The 23245-nt window shown below is 40.0% G+C and overlaps 1 protein-coding gene across 4 annotated transcripts in view; it reads right to left on the reverse strand.

Annotated features, from left to right (window-relative positions):
* The window catches only part of CCDC125 (coiled-coil domain containing 125), a 32276-nt gene extending 15773 nt beyond the window's left edge, over positions 1-16503 (reverse strand). For 3 of the 4 annotated variants that reach the window (XR_014015709.1, XM_081232403.1, XM_081232405.1), the window contains exons 1-6: positions 16454-16503; positions 9564-9913; positions 6736-6794; positions 5350-5436; positions 4369-4446; positions 3616-3701 (exon numbers count right to left, since the gene is read on the reverse strand). Coding sequence is in view for 3 of the 4 variants with exons in the window: in XM_081232403.1 (XP_081088529.1) it covers positions 3616-3701; positions 4369-4446; positions 5350-5436; positions 6736-6794; positions 9564-9873 (620 nt within the window). In the remaining variant the exon portion in view is untranslated. Of the gene's footprint in view, positions 1-3615; positions 3702-4368; positions 4447-5320; positions 5437-6735; positions 6795-9563; positions 9914-16453 lie in introns of all 4 variants that reach the window. The other variant, XM_081232404.1, reaches the window with a different exon arrangement.
* Between the last annotated feature and the right edge of the window lie 6742 nt (positions 16504-23245).

The raw sequence follows: 23245 nt of genomic DNA on the forward strand, positions 1-23245 counted from the left end.
GCTCCCAATGCAGGGGGCCAGGGTTCGATCCCTGGTCAGGGAACTAGATTCCACGTGCCACAACTAAGAGCCTGCATGCCACAACTAAAGATCCCACATGCCGCAATGAAGATCCCGTATGCTGCAACTAAGACCCGGCCCAGCTAAATAAATAAATAAATATTTTTAAAAACCAAAAAACCAAAAAAAAAATCACAACCTACTCAGTCAAATGCATTAACTTTGCTGTCTGGTTAACTATTTTTGTGCAGACCTCACTATAAAGCACTGTCTGCTAGTTCTGCCTAACTGAAGAGCATCCTAAGAGATAACCTGTTGACCAAGTGTAAATCTGTGTATGTGAATCAGAATTTTCTGGGTTCTGTGCAGCTATAACAAAATACAAAAAAAAAAAATTGGGTAAACAACACTATCACATTGGCAAATATCAAAACGTATGACATATTCTCTTGATGAGGCTATGGGGAAACAAGCACTCTCATGAGTTACCGTTAGGAATGCAAATTGGTACAAGCCTCATAGAGAGGAATTAGGCAACCTCTAATAAATCTACATATGTATCTACCTTTTGACCCATTCTACTTCTAAGAATTTACCTTGAAAATACATCTCCAGCAACACAAAAGTATATGTCAAGGCTATTTATTGCAGCATTGATTATAATAGCAAAATAATGGAAACAATCTAAGAGCCTATATATAGGAGAGTGGTTGAGTAACTGTTTCCCAGCCACACAATCGAGTGATTTCCAGGATATATTGTTAAACAGAAAAAGCACAAAAGAGTATCTACAGGAAACTATCTTTGATGTAAGAAAGAAGAGGAAATAAGAAAACATACATATACCTGCCTATTTGTGTAAACAAACAGAGGAAGGATAAATCACAAAATAGTAAGATTGATTATGTACAGATAGTGAAGGGAAGGAGGAATGGCAGGACATTGGGAATGGGGTAGAGGGGTGAAGGACACTTCTCTGAATCTACCTGTCTGAATACTTCTGACTGTTGGAAGCACTGTCAATGTTTCACAAAGTCAAAAGTAGACAAACAAAATAAGCAAATTAATAAGGATAGTGAAGAACTCTAAAACAGAATACAAATGGAAGCAAATGAACTTAAATGAAGAGCATAACCATACTGAAGATAAAAAAGAGGAAACTAACCAAGTAAGTTTTAAACACCATATACCTTCAGGCTAAAAACAAAACTGTAAACAAGTATGGAACTCTAGTTAATGGGTTTGATTTTACAATGGTATGTATTAGCAATTCTAAAGTTACTTTCTGTATAGTCTGTGGTGGAACAAATAAGTAAACATACAGGGTAACAGAAGTCAGGTTTCTCCTTGTGGGACTTACAAATGCAGAGAGGGGCAAGACTAAGATGAACCCTGTGGTGGTGTTCTGCAATTGGAGCTATGAGTATGATCTCCTGGATGTGATAGATACCTACATACATAAATGATAAAGAGACAGGTAGATAGATGATAACTTGATGACACAGATAGATAGATGTATATATACGTGTGTCTGCACCTGTGTATTTTCCAACTCTGTCCTCTATGAGGAACTTCACACAGTGAACCCTCAGTAGTAATGAGCGCACCTAGCACTCAGATTTGGATTTCTAAACACCATTCCCCATTAAAAGGAACTGCTGCTCCTTGAAGAAATACCTAATATTGTAGGCATACTGGCCTAGAATATCTTGTACCAGAAAGCAAGAAAGTGCTCAAAGAAAAATAGATGTCAAAACGTCACAGGAACACCTGTGCTTGATGGGGCTGCCACTGACCAAAGTTGGAAAATTTTAAGCATCAAAAGAAACCACGGGGCTTCCCTGGTGGCGCAGTGGTTGGGAGTCCGCCTGCCGATGCAGGGGACACGGGTCCGTGCCCCGGTCCGGGAAGATCCCACGTGCCGTGAAGCGGCTGGGCCCGTGAGCCATGGCCGCTGGGCCCGCGCATCTGGAGCCTGTGCTCCGCAACGGGAGAGGCCGCAGTGGTGAGAGGCCCGTGTACCGCAAAAAAAAAAAAAAAAAAAAAAAAGAAGAAATTATGGTAGTAATAGCTTTTAACCCACTGAATAATGCAAGAATCCTTGAATCCGTATTGGTATAAACAAACAAATGAGAAGGAAAAACTCTTTTTTGCAGTAAAATGCCAACATACAAATGTACAAGGAATAAGGGAATTAGAAAATTACTATTTGGCAACCATTGTAGTAATAATTGCTTCAGGTAGAATATCAGTGGATATAAAAACGAGTGGGTGAAAAGTCTGATGAGTCAGTTTCTTTACATAATTTTCAAGTATCTCTCCACACGATGCTTATTAATTACAAGGGGAAAAACAGTGACTTAATAGTGGAGAATGAGGGCAGACACCATACCTTAACCAAGTGATTAAGTCACATCCTAGGAATAGGACAAATCAGCATCACATGCCTCCAGATATGATGCACTTAGAATACATTGCTTCAGTGGTAATATTGCCCAAAATGTGTAACCCAATTCAATCCAGAAGCATCAGATACCCTCATTGTAGGATATTCTATAAAATAATGGGCCTGTCCGCCTCAAAAAAATGTAAAGGTTATAAAAGATCAACACTGAAGAACTGTTTCAGATTAAAGGAGACTAAAATTTAGACATGACAACCAAATGCAACATGTGGTTCTGGACTGGTCCTGAACAGGGGAAATTGTTTTTTCTCTTTTGCTCTAAGAACATTATTAAGATAGTTGGTAATATAAAGAAGGTCTGCACATTAAATAATAGTATTGGGTTAAGGTGTTTATTTTTATAACTATATTATGTTATAAATGAGAATGTCCCTTTTAAAATAAAATACAAACTGAAGTAGTTAGAGTAACGGGACCCTATATATGCAAAATGGTTCAGAAAATATAACCTCTATACTTATGTATTTAACTACAAAGAGAGCAAAAGAAAAGAAAAAGGAATGATAAAGTAAATGTGGTAAAGAGTTAAAATTTGGAGAATCTTGGTGAAAGATATATAGGAGTTGTTCTATTCTTACAACTTTTCTGTAAGTCTTCAATTATCTCAAATTAAAAGTTAAGAAGTAATAAATTTAAAAATCAGGTACTAAAGCCATCTATAATCCCAGATACCAAATCAATTTCTCAGTGATTAAATTATAGCATATTCATAAGGTCAAAGTTATTAAATAAATTCACACTAATACAAGAGTTGCTCAAAAGACTTTGAAAAAACAGTGCAAGGCTAAAATAACTTGGGAAACATGGCTCTTAAACTGTATTTTAATATACAGTTTATACTAGTTTTTAAAGAAAGAAAATTAACAGTAACAGTAAGATATGGAACTGGTAAGTGGATAAGCAATATGAATCTTATTTTATTTTATTTTATTTTGGCTGTGCCACGTGGCTTGCAGGATCTTAGTTCCCTGACCAGGGATTGAACCCGGGCCATGGCAATGAAAGCACCAAGTCCTAACCACTGGACAACCAGGGAATTCCCTGAATTTTATACTTAGTGTGCTCAAAAAAGAAAAGAGCCTAAGCTACATTTGAATTATACACAGTTTAAAAATTTCCAAAGAAAAATTATAGAATAATAATACACAAACCTGTCATATTTTTGGATCCAAGATTCCTCTATATTTTTAAATCTATTGCGATCAAATTCTATTTCCCACTGCAAGGCATTTATTTCCTATAGAAAAAAATAGCACTTTCAAGGAAATTACTACAAATAAATCATTTCATGACTTATGAATATCTGAAATAAATCATTTAGTCACTTCACAGAAATAGGTTAAAGACAAAAAACTAATTACTGCTCAAAAAGAGTCTATGACATTTGTAAACACATATGACATGCCTCTTTAGCACTCAAAAAGCTTTGCTGAAGCTTACTTATTATAGGGAACATTTCGAATTTGTTGGGCTGAACCTAGATTTCTCATTGCCCCCAACCCATGCAGACCCCAACATATACTCCTGGAAGTCTGAGCCCAGGACACTCCCACCAAGGGAGAGTAAAACAGGAATAGGAATATGACCATCTAGGGTGATTCCTAACTACCTTTTCAGTGAAGATGAGATGGTCAGAAAGAGGCAGGCTCTGCAGGGCAAGCAGAAGAAGAAAAATAGGAAAAGAAGAAAAACAGGAAGTGTCAATTTGGCAGGCTTAGCCCATGTGACAATCTGTTTTGAATTATAAGCTCCAAAAGGGAAGGGAGTGTATGAAGTTGAAGTACACCTAGCAGAGGGTATGCACAAATGACATATACACTGGTACGGTGATTTTTAAGGGAATTCCATTTGAAAGCTTATTGAATTGAACAAGTCTACACTATACGCTATATGTGGTCAAATACCTTCTCCAAGGATCTCTTTTGTTCCACAGTTTTTTGAAGCACTGCCTGGGTATGACTTGTGGCTTTGCCAAATATTGCCTAAGAAAAATAAAGATTGTATCAGTATAAATTAAATTTCCAATCACACTTATATGCAAGGTGAAGTTCACATTTTTATTTTAAGACAGTAGAAAATTACCTTGAGATGAGATTCCCACAGAGACCTTTTGTATAGAGTTTGATAGTTCAAAAGTCAGAAGATCTTGGTTTGGTTCTTTCCCAATGAACTTGAGAATGAATGAATGGATTTCGCACACAAAGACATGTACATGAACATTCATAGCAGCATTATTCATAATAGCCCAAAATAGCTATCAACTGGTAAATGGATAAACAAAATGTGGCATATGTACACCATGGAATATTATTTGGCAATAAAAAAAGGAAGAAAGCACTGACACATGCTACAAGATGCATGAACCTTAAAAATATGCTAACTATAAGAATCCAGAGGCAAAAGAATCTAGACACATACTGTATGATTCTATTTATGAAATAGAAAAGGCAAAGCTATAAAGCAGAAAGTAGATTAGTGGTGGCTGGGGATGGGAATAACTGCTAATGGGTAAGAGGTTCCTTTTTTGGGGTGATGGAAATGTTCTAAATTAAGTTGTGATGATAGTTACACAAGTCTAAGTTTAGTAAAAATAAATTGTATGCTTAAAACAAGTGAAATTCATGACGTTAAGTTATATCTTAATAAAGCTGTTTTAAAAACCTATAGCTCAAAAAAAAAACTATATTAAACACTGATGCTTTTATTTTAAAAGCTACAACCATGAGTTCCCTGGTGGTCTAGTGTTCAGGATTTGGCACTTTTACTGCCATGGCCCGGGTTCAATCCCTGGTTGGGGAATTGAGATCCGGCAAGCCGCGCAGATACAACCGTACTACCTATCATTGGAATGTGTACCTGATGAAAGTGTAAAAGTAACTTCTTACATTGCTTTGAAGAATTCTCAATGCTTCCTCTTTACCTTCAAGTTGTCTTTGAGATGCCTCAAGTTCAGTTTTCAAAATTTCTAACTCCTGAGGAGAAAAACACAATTAGTCTTCCTATCTGTGAGATATGCAACCCCAAATGATCAATTTAGATAGTTTACATTTAAGCTCAACATTCACTTTGACTCAAAGTGCTCTGACCTTACAAAATGAGGTTGGAAATTCCTCCAGGCTTTATAAGTGGACCAGAGAGGCTAAAACTGAGATGCTCACTGTCAGGTGCCAGTTATGACTAAAAGCCCAAATCTTTTGCTTTTACCCATCTAGGCCACACACACAGTTAATAATTTGGAGAAAAAGCTTTAGACCACATAAAATAAGAACATGATCGGCTACACAGCTACAGTAGCTATTATAAGTAGAACTGTGCCCCTCACCCCAAAAGATACGTTCAAGTCCTAACCCCTGGTACCATAAATTCGACCTTATTTGGAAATAGGGTCTTTGCAAATGTAATTAATGTCATACTAGATTAGAGTAGGTCTCAATCCAATGACTGGTGTGACGCAGCTACAAGCCGAAGGTTGTTGGCGACAACCACCAGAAGCTAGGAGGTGGTAAAGGATTCTCCTCTAGACCCTTCAGAGGGAACATGGCCCACCCACATCTTGATTTCAGACCTTTAGCCTCCATAGCTGAGACAGAATCGATCTGCTCTTTTAAGACACCAGTTTGTCAGGGCAGCCCTAGGAAACTAGTAGAGTAGCGATCACCAGAAGAGATACAAATGCACACTAAGGGACTTCCCTGGCGGTCCAGCGGTTAAGACCCCATGCGTCCACTGCAGGGGGCCTGAGGTATGACCTCTGGTCGGGAAATTAACATCCCACATGCTGTGGCCAAAAAAACCAAAAAAACCAAACAAACAAAAAAACAGATGCACACTAAGACGGGCTTTCTGTTCCTGAAAGGCCAAGCACCCTCATAGAAACTCCAACTCCCAGCAAGACGGATGGTTTCCTCAGACCCCCTGGGGTACTTTCTAGTCCTCTGACTTCAAAGAGGTTCAATTAAGTCAGGTTATTTCAAGTCACACATACTGGGAAGACAGATGGAAGAGAGTGATTATTTTCTCCAGGAGGTTAGAGAACTAAGTTGGAAAGGAGAACAGGAGGGCATGTTTATACGAACAGCCTTTCTGAGAGATGAGGAGACGAAGCCATCGAGATGCGGAGGCCAGCTGGAAGCTATGAGCTCGACAGTGTGGCTCGAGAATATCTGGAAAGCCCACAGTTGATTTCCATACCATGTTAGTAATACTTATACAAAATATCTATCAGTGGACTTTATTCACATGAGAATTTGTATGTTAGCCAGAGTACCTACCTCTAGAGTTTCCTGAAGGCGTTGCCTTAATTCCACATTTGACAACTCTGAATTAGAATCTATTAGAGGGAAAAGAAATTAAATATTTTCTTTAGCTAGTTAAATATGGGACATTTGTTTACAAAATATCAAATACAGCCTTTCCCTAAATTGAAACGAGAAAATAACTGTAATACACCAAATGATGATAAAAACATATAGCTTAAAACATTCCACAAATGAAAAGACACATACTTTTGAATCGAAAGACTCTTAAAAAAAAAGGACTCTAAAATAAAACTGTTGTTAATGAATTGGTTACTTACTACATCCAAACACAGTATTAATGAATGTTGGTGAGTAAAGTAAATAAATTTTGGTGTTTGGCTTAAGCCTGATCAATATCGTGATATGAATATCTAAGAAATAACCTGAATTTAATTTCTTTCCAAGGAGAATCACTAGAAGACTCCAGTAACTTCAATTATTCTCTCCTTAATGGGATCGATCAACTGAGACATTAATCTGGGCTTCCCAGGAACTTCATTTACATTGCAGTTTCACTGGCAATAGAAAAACATTGAAGTGATAAATTATAGCAAGAGAACAGGAAGTAAAAAGAAGCAAAAAAATTTAGAAAGAGTATTTTGAGGGACATTAAAAATTTCTCAAGGGCCTCCCTGGTGGCACAGTGGTTGAGAGTCCGCCTGCCGATGCAGGGGATACGGGTTCGTGCCCCGGTCTGGGAGGATCCCATATGCCGCGGAGCGGCTGGGCCCGTGAGCCATGGCCGCTGGGCCTGCGCATCCGGAGCCTGTGCTCCGCAAAGGGAGAGGCCACAAGAGTGAGAGGCCCGCATACCGCAAAAAGAAAAAAAAAAAAAAAAAAAAAAAAAAAAAAAAAAATTTCTCAAAACAATTCTTTTCTTTGCTATTCTGAACTTTCACCAACATGACAGTAACCAAGGGAAAACCTAAGTCATGTTTTTACTCTGATAATTCAGGGTTCCAATGAGGGACAAAAGTGACATTGGGGAACTTCCCTGGCGGTCCAGTGCAGGGAGCATGGGTTCAACCCCTGGTCGGGGAACTAAGATCTCGCATGCAGCATGATGTGGCCAAAAATAAAAAAATAAATAAAATTTTTAAAAAAGTAACACTGGGTTGACAATGACAAGTTCTATTCTATTAACACCTGTGGTAGGCAGAATAATGGCCCCCAAAGATGTCCACATTTAATCCCAGAACCTGTGAATACCTAGCAAAAAGGATTTTGCAGGTGTGATTAAATACTTGGAGATAGGAGATTATTCTGGATTACCCAGGTCCTTATAAATGAAAGGAGGCAGGGGAGTCAGTATCAGCATGAGGCAGCGGGAGAAGTGGCTGTGAAGATGGAGGAAGGGTACCACGGCCAGGGAAGGCAGCCTCTAGAAGGTGGAAAAGGCAAGGGAGTGGGTTCGCCCCTAGAGCCTCCAGAAGGGAGGCGGTCATGCCAACACCATGATTTTAGTCCAGTGAAACCTGTTTTGGATTTCTAACCTACAGACCTGTAAGACAATAAAATTTATGTTGTTTTAAACCATTAAATTTCTGGTAATTTGGAAACTGCCTATTAGCAAGAGGAAACTAACACAATATTCTTACCTAGGATCAAGTCAACTTTGATAAAAAGACAAAAGTCCGTAACTCAAAAAAAATAGGAGCTCATACCATTACTATTACTTCTTGTTTATATCCCAGTAGTTTCCTCACATTTTTGTAAAGGCATCTTAGCATAATGTTCAATTTTCAACATCTTGCTTGCAAAACAGTATCCATCCTCTATGCATGATAAGGACTTGGAAGAAAAATATACAAAGAATCCCACCCTAATTTCAAGAAGGATTTTGAAGGACTGAGATCAATCCCCAGCTGCACCATGTTTCTGTAAATCTGAAATGTTTCTTAAATTATTTTCATGTTGTTCTAATTGTGTTTGTTCCACTTTGGTGGGGAAGTTTTACAATATGGATTACAAAAGATTCAGCCACACCAGAGCTGTACCACAGTGCAGGCTGGGACTCATCCACCAGGTCTGGGTCACTTCGCAGCTGTAACATTCTATCACAATATGATTCTGAATTTTATTCTCTCCTTAGTGTACAGCACAATTTATTTTTACTTATGATAAATTCATCTTGTTTTGAGAATTTTATGACATCCCTAAAATAACCTGAAGCCTGTGTGTTCTGCCTGTAACACTCCTTCTCAGGTTGAGCATCAGGCTTGCAGTGCTCCAATGTCACCTCCTTAGAGAGGCCTCTCTTGACCTGTGCCTCAAACAGCAGCACCCCAGCCCCTCCACTCACTCACTGTCTTTTCACTTACCACTGCCTGATGTTACATAGCTGTTGATTTGCAGGTTTAGTTTCTGTCTGCTCTACCAGAATGTGAACTCCATGACATTAGGGCCTTTGACTATTTTATTTACTGATGTTATTCCCAGAGTCTGGTACTGTGCTGGGCACCTAATAGGTACCCAATAAATGTTTGTTGAATAAGACAAAAAAAGAGCAAATGAAGTATATCACTACTTCACAAGAAAAGCAAGGTAAGTAATTACTTATTGATATAACTAACATGTATGTATTGATGCAGAATAATTACTGTACTTCACAATTTGTATAATACGTGGAGACAGAAACATCAATTACTTTTACCATCACCAGTCAACCTCTAGAGGTGAATAAAGATAAATTTCTAAAATCCACGATGGTGACCCATCTTCATGTGTTGGGAGGCTGACAGCATTGATAAAATCCACAGGGCAGAAAAGAGGAGGAGAAAGAGGATGCTAGGCATTCTTACCAGTGCTACTTTGTCGGCCGTGATAGGGAATTTGGGGTCCTTCCGGGTATGTATCATGCAAGCTCTTATGCTTGGAATACTGAAAAACGGCACTGTTTCTTTCTTCCCCATTCCTTGAAAATGGGGGAGGACTAAAGGCCTTTCCATCTGATCTTTTTCTAGATGTAAATAAATGTGAAACTTGCACTTCACCAATGCCGCCAGGCCTTCTTCTGAGGCCGTACCCTAAATCGCCTTCTGCCATGTCATCGTCCTCTGCTTCCCAGGCCTGCCCCGCTGCTTCACTCTGCGGCCTCGCCTCCCTGCTCATCCGCCACGTGCCTTCTTTACCGTAGGGATAAACAAGTTATCTGCAGCTAAGAGAAAACAGTAGTGAAAAAGCCGTCAGTATAATCAAAGTTCGGTTTGCCAGGGAAGAAAAGTTCCTTCCTATATCTTGCAGGCACAGCCAGCAATGCACAAGCACACAGATGCCCCTTGCAATCCAACTGAGGCTGTTTAACATTTCAGGACTTTTCGGGTAAGAAAAGATCTGACTCCTTATTTCCAAGGAAATAGGAAAGACTTTTACTGAATCCAATAATCTACTGATCAGGATAAAGCAGATCAGGCTTTGCCAAGGAAAAAGAACGCACCTGACAAACAAGCTTACAAAGGAAAGGGATCAGTTTTCACAAGCTGAAGAGCTGTATAAAATTCAGAAGAGTCTCTGAAAACCCAGCTTCCAATGACTAAGACCATCTTGCCTCTGTTCCTCAGAACGCTTTATCTACTTCAGGTGCTCAGGGCCCTTACGCTCTCTCCCACAGCTCTGCTTGGTTCATTTTCTATTTCTGTGCAGATACGATTAGGAGAGGTTTTGTCGGGACAGTGACAGATGGAGGGAAGAAGGTCCCCCCATCGTCCCTGTCTTTCTCTAACCATGCCACACCTGTGTTCAAAACCCTCCAGTGGGGCTTCCCTGGTGGCACAGTGGTTGAGAGTCCGCCTGCCAATGCAGGGGACACGGGTTCGTGCCCCGGTCTGTGAAGATCCCGCATGCCACAGAGCGGCTGGGCCTGTGAGCCATGGCTGCTGAGCCTGCGCGTCCGGAGCCTGTGCTCCGCAGCGGGAGAGGCCACAACAGTGAGAGGCCCGCATATCACACACACACACACACACACAAAAAGCCCTACAGAGAAATGCCCATCACTGAGCACCACCCCCATGTGGAGCCCACTGTGGGCACCTACCTGGTGACAGTGGCCACCTGTTGGCTGGAGAGCACCGGAAATGCTCAGCCTTGTCCCTCCAGTACAAGGGCAGTGAAGAGGGACTTTCACCACCAGGCATTTCAAAACAGCTGCTTTGCTGAAGGTATTTAGAAATATTTCATCCTTTTCTCAAGACTCTTTTTTTTTTTAAAGGAAAATAAACACATCTGAAATCCTTTCTAAATATCCTGCTGTTTAAGTAATTGCTTACCAGGACATTCAAAAATAATTAAATCTCAGTCTTGTATTTTTGCTGAAGTCTCTCTCTTAGTCTCCCACTTTTAAAACCACACAAAGATGCCAAATAAATCTATCATGTTTGAAGGGATTTCTGTTATTTTTAGGGTCAAGGTACCATACATTTTCAATGTTTAAAAACAAAGGCCCTTAAAAAATTAAAAAACAAAACAAAACAAAGGCCCTTAAAAATTTTAGAGAGATACATCATAAAAGAAGATACTTGGAGAGTTCCCCAGTGGCCTAGTGGTTAGGATTCCAGACTTTCACTGCCGGGGCCCGGGTTCAATCCCTGGTCAGGGAACTGAGATTCAGCCATAAGGCACAGCCAAAAAAAAAAAAAAAAAAAAAAAGGAAGAAGAAGATATATAGATGGAAAGAGGCTCAATATCGTTCATCAAGGAATTATAGATTACAATTACAAAAAACTACAATGAGATTCCACCACGTACCACTGTCAATTCCAGGGGTTGCCAAGGATGTGGACACCCAAACACACTGATGGCAGGAGTATAAGATGGTACAACCACTGTGAAAAAGTGCGACAGCTTCTTTCAAACAAGTGACCTAACAACTGCATTCTTAAGCTTTACCCATGAGAAATGAAAACGTGTTCATACAAAGATGTGTGCATGCATGTCCAGAGTATTATTCAAATTAGCCAAAAAACTGAAAGCAACCCAAATGTCCATCAACAAGAAAATGGACAAATTGTGGTAGTCCACACACAGAATATATTCAGTAATAAATAATAAATTTCTGATATATGCAATAATGTGGATGAATCTTACATTATGCTAACAGAAGAACCATGTATTGTATGAAATCCAGGCAAAACAACAGATCAATGGTTGCCTGGGGTGGGAAGGTTGGCTTCAAAGGGAACTTTTCTGGGGTGATGAAAAAGTCTTCTATCTTGACTGGAATGATGGTTTGTCAAAACTCATTACACCATATACTTACAATGGTACATTTTATTATATGTAAATTATACCTCAATAATATGATATTAAATTTTTTTTTAAAAAACAGAAAAAAAAAAAGAGACCTTTTAACTGGATTAGGGGAAAAGACGAGAAGTGTGTGAATCAGCTGTGTCCTCCTAGAAAAGAAAATGATTAAACTGGATGCCTTAAACTGGCAACAACTTGGGCTTCCCTGGTGGCGCAGTGGTTGGGAATCTGCCTGCCAATGCAGGGGACACGGGTTCAAGCCCTGGTCTGGGAAGATCCCACATGCCACGGAGCAACTAAGCCCGTATACCACAACTACTGATCCCACACGCCTAGAGCCTGTGCTCCTCAACAAGAGAAGCCACCGCAATGAGAAGCCTGTGCACTGCAACGAGGAGTAGCCCCCACTCACCACAACTAGAGAAAGCCCGAGTGCAACAAGGAAGACCCAACACGGCCAAAAATAAATAATAAATTAATTAATTTAAAAAAATTGGCAACAACTTTTAAGCCATGATCTAATAACAGCTACCACTTGTTGCTTGCTTTCTGTGTGCTAGGCACTATTCTTTTTTTTTTTTTTAGGCACTATTCTAAGTGCTCTACTGAGATTATTCTATTTAATCTTCACAAACACTTTACAAGACAATACTATTATTGTTTAAGTCTAGACAATTACACTGAAGTACAGAGAGGTTAAATAACATAGCTAAAAAGAGATAGAGCCAGATTCTGAATCTAGACCCCTCACGTCAGAGATACTGTTAGACTCTTAGCCACTGCTTTCTATCTTTCAGAGAACTTCAATGAGATTAACATCAGAGTAAACCAAGTTTCTATTATTTATGATATCAAGTAAAACTGAGAGTAAAAGTCTAAAATAGCTAGTTTGGCAACACTCAACAAAGTATATTGTACCCATTTTTTCCCCAAATTTTTATGAAATCATCTTGGTTCCTTTACAAGTTTATTTCCTAAATAAGTTTGTCTAGGGACTTCCCTCGTGGTCCAGTGGGTAGGACTCTGTGCTCCCAATGCAGGGGGCCTGGGTTCGATCCCTGGTCGGGGAACTAGATCCCGCACATATGCTGCAACTAAGAGTTCACATGCTGCAACTAAGAAGTCTGCACGCCGCAACTGAGAAGCCCTCATGCAGCAAGAAGATCCCACGTGTTGCAACTAAGACCCGGCACAGCCAAAATAAATAAATAATTAATTAATTTTTAAAAAAGTTTGTCTATTTTTATTTGTCAAGGTAGATAGGATATTACTTACTGAATCAAAGACTAATCCCTAAGAGGCTGTATTTTACCGCTAGTGCAGATTCCTGCTTATAAATGCAGCCTCCTGCCTCGGTTAAGAAGGGTGTGGCCAGGGTCTGGTAGCCAACAGTGAAGAAAACAGAATTGGTCAACGCAAAGGAAAAAAGCAATAAGAGGAAAGAGTAAGCAATCACAGGATCCGCTAAGAACATTTTTCAATGTGCCACATATATTCAGGCGTCACAGGTACACCTTCCCACTGTTCAGAGTTGAACAAAATGAGCTTTCACATGGTCTAATGCTCTAGTGTTTTTTAAAATGTAACTTTGGGAATTGTTGGCTGTGTACTCTCCCGCTTTTATATACTAATTATATAGTAATAATATGTAATGCAGTCGGGACTTCCCTGGTGGTCCATGGGTTAAGACTTGACTTTTGGAACACATTTCTTCTAAGAAAGGGGAAAAAAGTTGAAGTTACTGACATTCCATTCAACCAGTTTTAAATGCATTCAAGGCTGACAACCAAGGAGGCAGCAGGATGTGTGACAGAGAAGGGCCGTGACCCAGAAGGCCTGGGTTCAGATCTCACACCGCCACGTGCTGCTGCTCTGTGATCCTGGGCAAGTCATTTAATCTCTCAGAGCCTATTTTAGGATTTCCAAAATGGCTTGAAGCATAACTACTTTATAGGGGTATTTTGGACACTATCAATATATTTGAAATCAATGTTCATTAATATGAATTTGAGTATTAGTTTCTTCATTTGTCAAGTCAGGGGACTGGATAAGATTCTTCCGTTCTTTAGACCTCTACAATTCTGGCTCTATAGCAGCATTTTCCAAAGTGTGCCCCATGGAACCCTGGCTCTATGGACTATTAGGTGTTGCTAGAAATACAAAGGTCCTTTTGGTCTTATTATGGGTGTCTTCTTATGCCAGCCCAAGCATACATGACTTGCCCAAAATTACACAGGCAGTGGCAGGGCCAGAACTAGAATCCATATCCCTGGCTCCTGGCCCACTTGGGAATGGCGACTGAATGAACAGACTACAGACCGTGAGCACACAATCTTCTACTCTTCCATTAAAACAACTCTGAAAGTGACGTGTATCTTCCTAATTGCTAAACCTAAGATCTAGCCTCATTCCTCAGGCTCCTGCGCCTCTGCAGAAGCTGTGATGCTTCTGACTCACCATGTCCAAGTCCCCCGGCCCACCTTCATTCCTCAACCCCACAGGGATCCCTGACTGGCTCCTACCTGCCCACTCAGACTCCTTTGCCTCTTCCTGTCCCTTCTGTATATGTTTGGCTTCCACTCCTGAACACTCTTAAAATACACATCTCCAGCTCGATATCCTGCCAGCAATTCAAACACAGCTTGTTCAAAAACAAATGCATTGGGCTTCCCTGGTGGCGCAGTGGTTGAGAGTCCGCCTGCCGATGCAGGGGACACGGGTTCGTGCCCCGGTCAGGGAAGATCCCACATGCCGCGGAGCGGCTGGGCCCGTGAGCCATGGCTGCTGAGCCTGTGCGTCCGGAGCCTGTGCTCCGCAGCGGGAGGGGCCGCAACAGTGAGAGGCCCGTGTACCGCAAAAACACAAACAAACAAACGAGAAACACAAATGCATTACCCTCCCCACTGCCACCCCAGGTCTCCTGCTGAGTCCCTCTGTTTCTGCAAACCCATCAATCACGCTCCAAAACATCCAGGGCCATAACTTTGGGATTTGGGGTTTCTTCCTTTTTCTTCTTCTCAGTGCCTTCAGTTGCCAAGTCCTCTAGGTCCACAAAATCTCCCCAAACCATGTCCTTCCTTGCACATCAACTTCACAGCCCCGGATGAACTTCTTTTACCTCTCCTGGGCTAAACCAATACTTCCCTAACTGATCTACTCCAAGCCATTGCTGCCAACTCAGTCATCTGCAAGCACAGATCCAATGATGCCCCTCTCCTGCCCCCAAACATTCCATAGCTCCCATGGTATATATGATTAAAGTAGGTGTCACCTTATTTTCTACAACGTAACCAGTTTTCACTTCCTGTGCCATCTGCCAGTATTCCCTGGGCATGCTCTGTGCTTCCGTGGAAAAGGGATTGTACCTGCTCCCAGGCCCCCTCAGCCTGGTCTCTTTAAAGCCTCTGCTGGAGCCATTCTCCACCCAGAATGCTTTCTCCTCTCAGGCCCCCCCTCAGTTCATGACAGCCACGCCCTCCAGTAGCCCTCCTGACTCCCCTGGGCCAGATGTGCTTTCTTCTACCTCTGAGCCCTCCTAGCTCTGCGTTGTATCTTTCTAATAGTCTGTATTTCCTACCTGACTTGCTTTTTTATCACACACGGCCCTACTGTAGGGAATGAGTGTCTCTCACTTACTTGTGCATAACAGGTGTGCCAGAGACACTTAATGGATGGAATTGAAAAAGAAAACAGATTCCTGCCCGGAAACTTGAACTAGAAGCATCCACACCCACTAGCCGGACAACTATTTCCTTAGCAAACAAGTTGATCAAACAGACACCTAATTCCTGTCAGGCTTGTCAAAAAAAGAACTGACTTCAGCCCTTTCTGTAAACAGTGATCTGCGGCATACCGCTGTAGGATTTTGTTTAAATTTTAATGTTAAAATAATTTTAGATTTACAGTAAGTTGCAAAGATAGTACAGTGAGCTCCTGTATGCCCTCTACCCAAATTCCTCTAATGCAATATTAGAGTACATTGATCAAAAATAAGAAATTAACATTGATACACGCACTGACCAAATACTTTATCAGGATTTCCCCAGTCTCTCTACTGATGTCCTTTTTCTGTTCTAGGATCCAATCCAGGATACCACATTGCATTTAGTGCGCTGTAGTTTTAAGGCTCATAATTAGCAGAAAAATATAGAAAAAAATAATAATAAAGGAGGAGATGAGAGAGGTAGAAAGAGTCTTTCAAAATCTATTCCTTATTTCTACAATATAAGATGAGGACATTCAACTAGCAAGAGCGGAAGAAGGAGCCAGTTTACCAGCTTGTACATAACCTGCCGAGTTTCTCGAATTTGCGCAGCCCCGCCCGGGGGTCTGGCCCCGGACCCTCCCCACTGTCCTTGGCTGGTAAGGAACCAAGAGCGGGTCTAAGAGAGCTGGACCCCAGCCGCCTCGCGCCGGCCCCGTCCCTCCGCCCCCTTAGCGCGCTCACCCGAGGCCGAGACTCCAAGCTGCGCTACCCGCCGCTCCTTCAGCCACGTGACCGCGCTGCCCGGCCCCAACCGGAAAGGCGGGCGTGGCGGCCGGGGTCCCGGCACCGCCCCCTGGCTCTGCGCCAGAGCCGGAGCTCACGTGGTTAGGGGGCGGCGCTGGTAGCTCTGTCCGACTTAGACGCCGGTAACGTGATCAGCTGTGCGCAACCGAGTTTTAAATAATAGCTCGAGACCTAGAAAAAGAGGGCGAGGCCGTAAGTGCGTCAATGAAGGTAAAATTAGCTGGCTCAAATATTAAGCGTCTAGGAATCGAGTAAGAGAAAGATGGACCTGAGCTGGAGCGGCGGCCCTTGAAAAGCAGGCTTTCAGAGCTAAGGAATGAGGGGGCCTTGTAGGCCAGAGGAACTGCTGGGGCAAAGGCCAGGCAGTGGGATGGAGCCAGAGGGCAGGGCCTGGTGGGCCTGGAAAGCTGCTATACGGGCCACCCATTCCTGTGAATGTAAGGCGAAGGGCCCTACCTCCCTTTAACCCCTCCCAAAACGTGCTGGGTCATTAGCTTCACCTGGTGCAATGATTTTGGTATTATACCCTAATAACCAACATCCTTGAAATAACTGAAGGAATTTTGTAATGGTCAAAAACTTGACCAGATTTAATGATTACTCTGGATTAGAAATAAACTAATGCCAAAGAAAATTCAGTTAACAATGGCATTAAGAAGAAAAAAAGGGAATTTTATTAGAGCCAAACTGAGGATTATAACCCAGAAGGCAGACTCTCAGAAAGCCCTGAGAACTGTTCCACCTGTTAGAAGTCCAAGACAGTTATATCCATTTTCAGGACGGAGGATCTTACATGGAAATGACATAGTGATATTTTACATAAAGTTCACCAAAGATACATAGCCCAGGTAAGCACGTGGAAAGCGAGCAACAAGGCACCATGACACCCTACAGAGCTGCTCTTCTTTTAGGAGGTTACATGGCTAGCATCAGAAGAAAGGGAAAAAAGTGATCTCTACGGTGGAGCATGCGCTTCTTTGAGGAGCTCTGGTTAATGTTTAATGCAGATGCACGTTCACATTAGGGAGGGAGGAGGCCCAAAGGGACACACAGAGATAATTATGTTTAATTTTTCTTGTCCTGCCTTAAAGTATACATTTTATTTCCTCACTAGTAAACCCTTTTCTCGCAGTAACAACCTTCTTAATCTTCCTCTTCTGCAAATCCATTACCATCCATTTCCCCAAAGTAAAGATACCTAGATATGAGGAAAACGAGACTTATAACTGAGGCTTTAATTTCTCCTGATTGTGAGCATACTAGAAGCTCAGGGATTTAGATTACCATAAAAGATCAATATGTTTATAACTAAAGCTAGTTTGCCTGCTGTCTTTAGTGTGTTGAGCATATTTACAAACCCCCAACTTTTCTTCACTTAAAGCTGTGACTTAACTATTTAAAATAGCAGTCTTTAAAATTTTTTAAGTCTCTCTCCCTAAAAAAAAATTAAATAACTTTGTTTTCTTTGTCAGAACTTCTCCAGAAAGCAGAACTTCGATTGCATGCATATAAAATGTATTATGAAACATTTTGAACTAATGTGGTATGCAGTTAAGTTTGTGGTTTCTTTTTTGTGTATGGAGGCACATCATTTGTTGAAAGATTATTATTTCCCCCATTGATTTGTCTTTGCACCTCCATCAAAAATTGCCCCTATATGCGTGGGTTTATTTCTGGACTCTATTCTGTTCCACTGATATGTGTTCATCCTTCCACCAATACCACACTGACTTACTTTACTCTTTATAGCAAATCTTTAAATCAGTTACTGTAAGTCTTTTAACTTTGTTCTTTTTCATCATTGGTTATTCTAGTTCCTGTATGTTTCCATATAAATTTTAGAAGCAGCTTATCAATTTTTACTTTAAAAGAGTATGCTGGAACCTAAGTGTCCATCGACAGATGAATAGATAAAGAAGATGTGGCACATATATACGATGGAATATTACTCAGCCATAAAAAGAAATGAAATTGAGTTATTTGTAGTGAGGTGGATGGACCTAGAGTCTGTCATACAGAGTGAAGTAAGTCAGAAAGAGAAAAACAAATACCATATGCTAACATATATATATGGAATCTAAAAAAAAAAAAAAGGTTTTGAAGAGCCTAGGGGCAGGATAGGAATAAAGACGCAGATGTAGAGAATGGACTTGAGGACACGGGGAGGGGGAAGGGTAAGCTGGGACGAAGTGAGAGAGTGGCATGGACTTATAAATACTACCAAATGGAAAATAGCTAGTGGGAAGTAGCCGCACAGCACAGGGAGATAAGCTTGGTGCTTTGTGACCACCTAGAGGGGTGGGATAGGGAGGGTGGGAGGGAGAGGCAAGAGGGAGGAGATATGGGGATATATGTATATGTATAGCTGATTCACTTTGTTATAAAGCAGAAACTAACACACCATTGTAAAGCAGTTATACTCCATTAAAGATGTTAAAAAAAAGTATGCTGTTTTTTTGCTTGGGATTGAATTTATAGATCAATTTGGAGAAAACTGACATGTTAATATTTATGAGTCTTGAAATTCATGAACATGGTATATCCATCCATTTGGATCTTTGATTTCTCTCATTTGAGTTTCTGCATGCAGATCTTGCACATATTTTGTTAGATTTATACCTAAGTATGCAATGCTTTTTGGTACTATTGTAAATGGTATTTTGATTTAATTTCCAGTTGTTTGTCTGGAAATGCAGTTGATTTTTGTGTATTGGTCTTGTGTATCCTGTGACCTTGCTAAAGTCAGTTATTCAAGTAGCTTTTGTGTGGTTTCTCTTTGGAATTTCTGCATAAATAATCATGTTAATTGAGAATAGCTTATTTATTCCTTTTAGCTCTTTTATTTATTTTCTTGCTTAATGCACTGGCTAGGACTTCCAGGACGACCAATTTGCTTTTTATTTGCTAGTCTTGCTTAACAAATTATATTTTTCTAATCTCTCCTTCCATAAAAATAAACCCCTTAAAAAATAAACCTCTAGATGGATTTCAGGGGCCTGTGAATCTTTGAAAAATATAAGCAACATTTTATGTTAGTACGTATATCTGTATTTCCTTGGAGGAAGTGGGTTCATAGCTTACATCAGACTGCCAAAGGGATTTATGTCACCAAAAGGATTAAGGAATAAATTTTAAGTAAAAGCATAGGTATAATTTTCATGATCTTGTTTTTCACATATGCAGCAACCAAAGTTATTAAGAACAGTGTTTTTTGTTCTTGTTTTTACTTTGCCCTCTCCCCTGTTGATAGGAAAGAATAAATAGTTCTCTGCAGTTTTGACCCCTATCATTTTTGTGTTAAAGATAAACACAAATTTAAATGTTGGTAGGGATTGGTGGTAGGACATGCTTAGAATGCAGAAGAAATATAGCTCAAGTAAGGCCAATACCTTATTTCAAAGCCCACAAAAATAAAAATATACCAAGAAGGGCATAAGGGGAAAAAATAACTAGTTATCCACATATCAAAGCTTATTAAGACACTCTTGAGAAATTGAATAAATCATGTTAAGAAGTCTCATTTAAAGAAATATAAAATGATTTAAAATTTGCCACACTTTTATCTCCTTAAGTTTGGTTTAAATCAGCCTATTTAAATGAAAAGTTAACAAGTAGGTTTGGATAAAACCAGAGACAAACAGTAAATAGGATTATTTTTAAGACCTTTTTCAAGCAACTATAAGATGTTAAAGCATTGTCACTAGTTTCACGTGAAAACCTAGGGCTGAAATTAATAAGTATATTAATATTTTTAAGATTCTCATAATGTATTAGATTCCATTATTTCCTTTCTGTTGAAGGAAAATCTTTATTATTATGAGCCAATGTTAGTGTTAGGATGGATAATTATTAGCAATCAGTTGACAAGCAAGAGAATTTAGTGAATCCCAGTAGTGAAAAGAATATTGTCTTTTCAAAACAGCCATTAGTGGGAATTCCCTGGTGGTCCATTGGTTAGGACTCCATGCTTCCACTGCAGGGTGCGTGGGTTTGATCCCTTGTCAGGGAACTAAGATCCCACAAGCCACGTGGCCAAAAAAAAAAGAAAAGCAGCCTAGTACTACTAAAAATAACAACAAACACATATATAGTGCTTAGTATGTGTAAAGCACTGTTTGTTTCGTCCTTATAGTTGTCCTCTGAAGTAGTAGTTGTCCTCATTCTATACATGATTTGATCCCACGTAGTACTGGTAAAACCTTTGTGATAGTATCCTACTAGTCTGGGTAAGCTTTCTTCTCCATACCCATCCTTCAAGGACCTGCATCCTATGTCATGTATCCTTACTTTTTTTCTTTTATTCTCTCATTATGTTAGAACCTCCAGAAGGGCACGTATCACAATCTGCTGTTTGTTTAAAGTGTCCATTTGAGTGTTTATCTTCTTTGTATACTAGATTAAGATCATCTGGAGGTCAAGAATTTATTTTAGGAGGACTTCTGCACCACAGTGATTTGCATGGAGTCTACATTATAGGTAATCTGTTTATTAAAATGAACCTTTTAATGTTATACTTGCATACAATTTATCTTCCAGGAATTTACTTGATAAACCTGCTCACATGCAAAGTTGCATATGCATTAGGCAGCACAACTCAGTGGGTAAGAGCCTAAGGTGGAATCCTAACTCTGATAACTTTACTATGATCTTAAGTCACTTAATCTTTCTGTGCCTTGGTTCCATCACCTGTAATGGCAATAATAATACCTACACCTCAGACAGTAGTCATGTGAATTGAGTTCTTTTGAAATGTGTTTAAAACAGTGCCTGCCACATAGTAATATATGTGCTATTCTTATTTTTTGTATTTTTTATTGAAGTATAGTTGATTTACAATGTTAATTTTTGCTGTACAGCAAAGTGATTCAGTTATACATATATATATTCTTTTTTGTATTCTTTTCCATTACAGTTCATCACAAGATATTGAATATAGTTCCCTATGCTATTCTTTCTTATTATTCTTGCCCCATCTGTAATAGTAAAAAGCTGGAAGCAACCTAAATGTCCATCAATAGGGGACTCAAACAATGCAAAGATGTTCAACATCATTAATCATTAGAGAAATGTAAATCAAAACCAAAATGAAATATGACTGTACATCTACAGGATGGCTATTAGATGAACAGTAGCAAGTGTTGTCAAGGATATGGAGAAATTAGATCCCTAATACATGGATGGTAAGAATATAAAGTAGTGCAACCACTCTGGAAAAGTTTGGCATTTCCTCAGAATTTTAAACTCAGTTGCAATATGACCCAGCAGTTTGCTTCTTAGCTATATCCAAGAGTTGAAAACACATCCACACAAAAACTTGAACACAAACGTTCATAATTCATAATACCCAAAGTGGAGGCAACCCAACTCTGCCACTGATGGAATGGATAAACAAAATGTGGAATAGCCATACAGTGGAATATTATTCAGCCATATAAAGGAACGAGGTATTCCTAAAGCATCAACATGAATGATCTTGAAAACACTATGCTAATTGAAAGAAGCCAGACACAAAAGACCACATATTGTATGATTCCATTTATATAAAAATGTCCAGAATATGCAAATCTATAGCAACAAAGTAGATTAGTGATAGCAAGGGGCTAGAAGGGAAGAATGGGAAGCGACTGCTAATAGGTATGGGATGTCTTTTGGGTGGGGTGATGAAAGTGTTACAGAATAGGATAGTTGCACCATCTTGTGAATACGATTTTAAAAATGGATTGTACACTTTAAAATGGTGAATTTTATATGTGAATTATACCTTAATAAAGTGAAGAATTGGAAGGTCTGTATGTTCTAAGATGATATAATATCCAAAATATATTAAATGAAAAAGAAATTACAGAAGTTTGCATGGTATGCTACCATATGCTTTAAAAAAAAAGTACACACACACACATGCTTTGCAGGCATAAAATCTCTGAAAAGATACACAGGTAACGAGTAACATTATTTCCTAAAGGGAGGGAGTCTAGTGGTGACTGAAGAACAGGGTGGCCTGGAAGGGAAACCTACCTTTCCGGTACACATCTTCCTTGACTTACGACGGGGTTACTTCCCGATAAACGCATTATAAGTTGAAAATATCCTAAGTCAAAAATGCGTTCAATACACCTGACCTGCCAAACATCACAGCTTAGCCTAGCCTACTGTAAAAAAATTTTTTTGGCTGTGCCGTGCATGTGGGATCTTAGTTCCGAGACCAGGGATGGAACCCGCACCTCCTGCAGTGGAAGCATGGAGTCCTAACGACTGGGCCAACAGGGAAGTCCCCAGCCTAGCCTACCTTAAACATGCTCAGAATACTTTCATTAACTTACAACTGGGCAAAATCATCTTAACATAAAGCCAATTTTATAATAAAGGATTAACTATCTCTTGTAATTTATTGACTACTGTACTGAAAGTGAAAAATAGAATGGTTGCATGGGTACAGAATGGTTGTGTGTATCAGTTGTTTACTCTCACGATCACCTGGCTGACTGGGAGCTGCGGCTCCCTGCTGCTGCGCAGCGTCACAGGTATTGTGCTGCATGTTGCTAGCCCAGGAAAAGATCAAAATTCAAAGTATGGTCTCTAGTGAACACGTATCGCTTTTGCACCATAGTAAAGTCGAAAAATCCTAAGTTGAACCACTGTAAGTCGGGCACCATCTGTATACGCTTTTGTACCTTCTGTATTTTACACAGAGTGCAAGTATTACCACTTCCATTTTTTTTAATTTAAAGA

This window comes from Mesoplodon bidens (assembly GCF_964165515.1).
Source record: "Mesoplodon bidens genome assembly, chromosome: 4".
Classification (NCBI taxonomy): Eukaryota; Metazoa; Chordata; class Mammalia; order Artiodactyla; family Ziphiidae; genus Mesoplodon; species Mesoplodon bidens.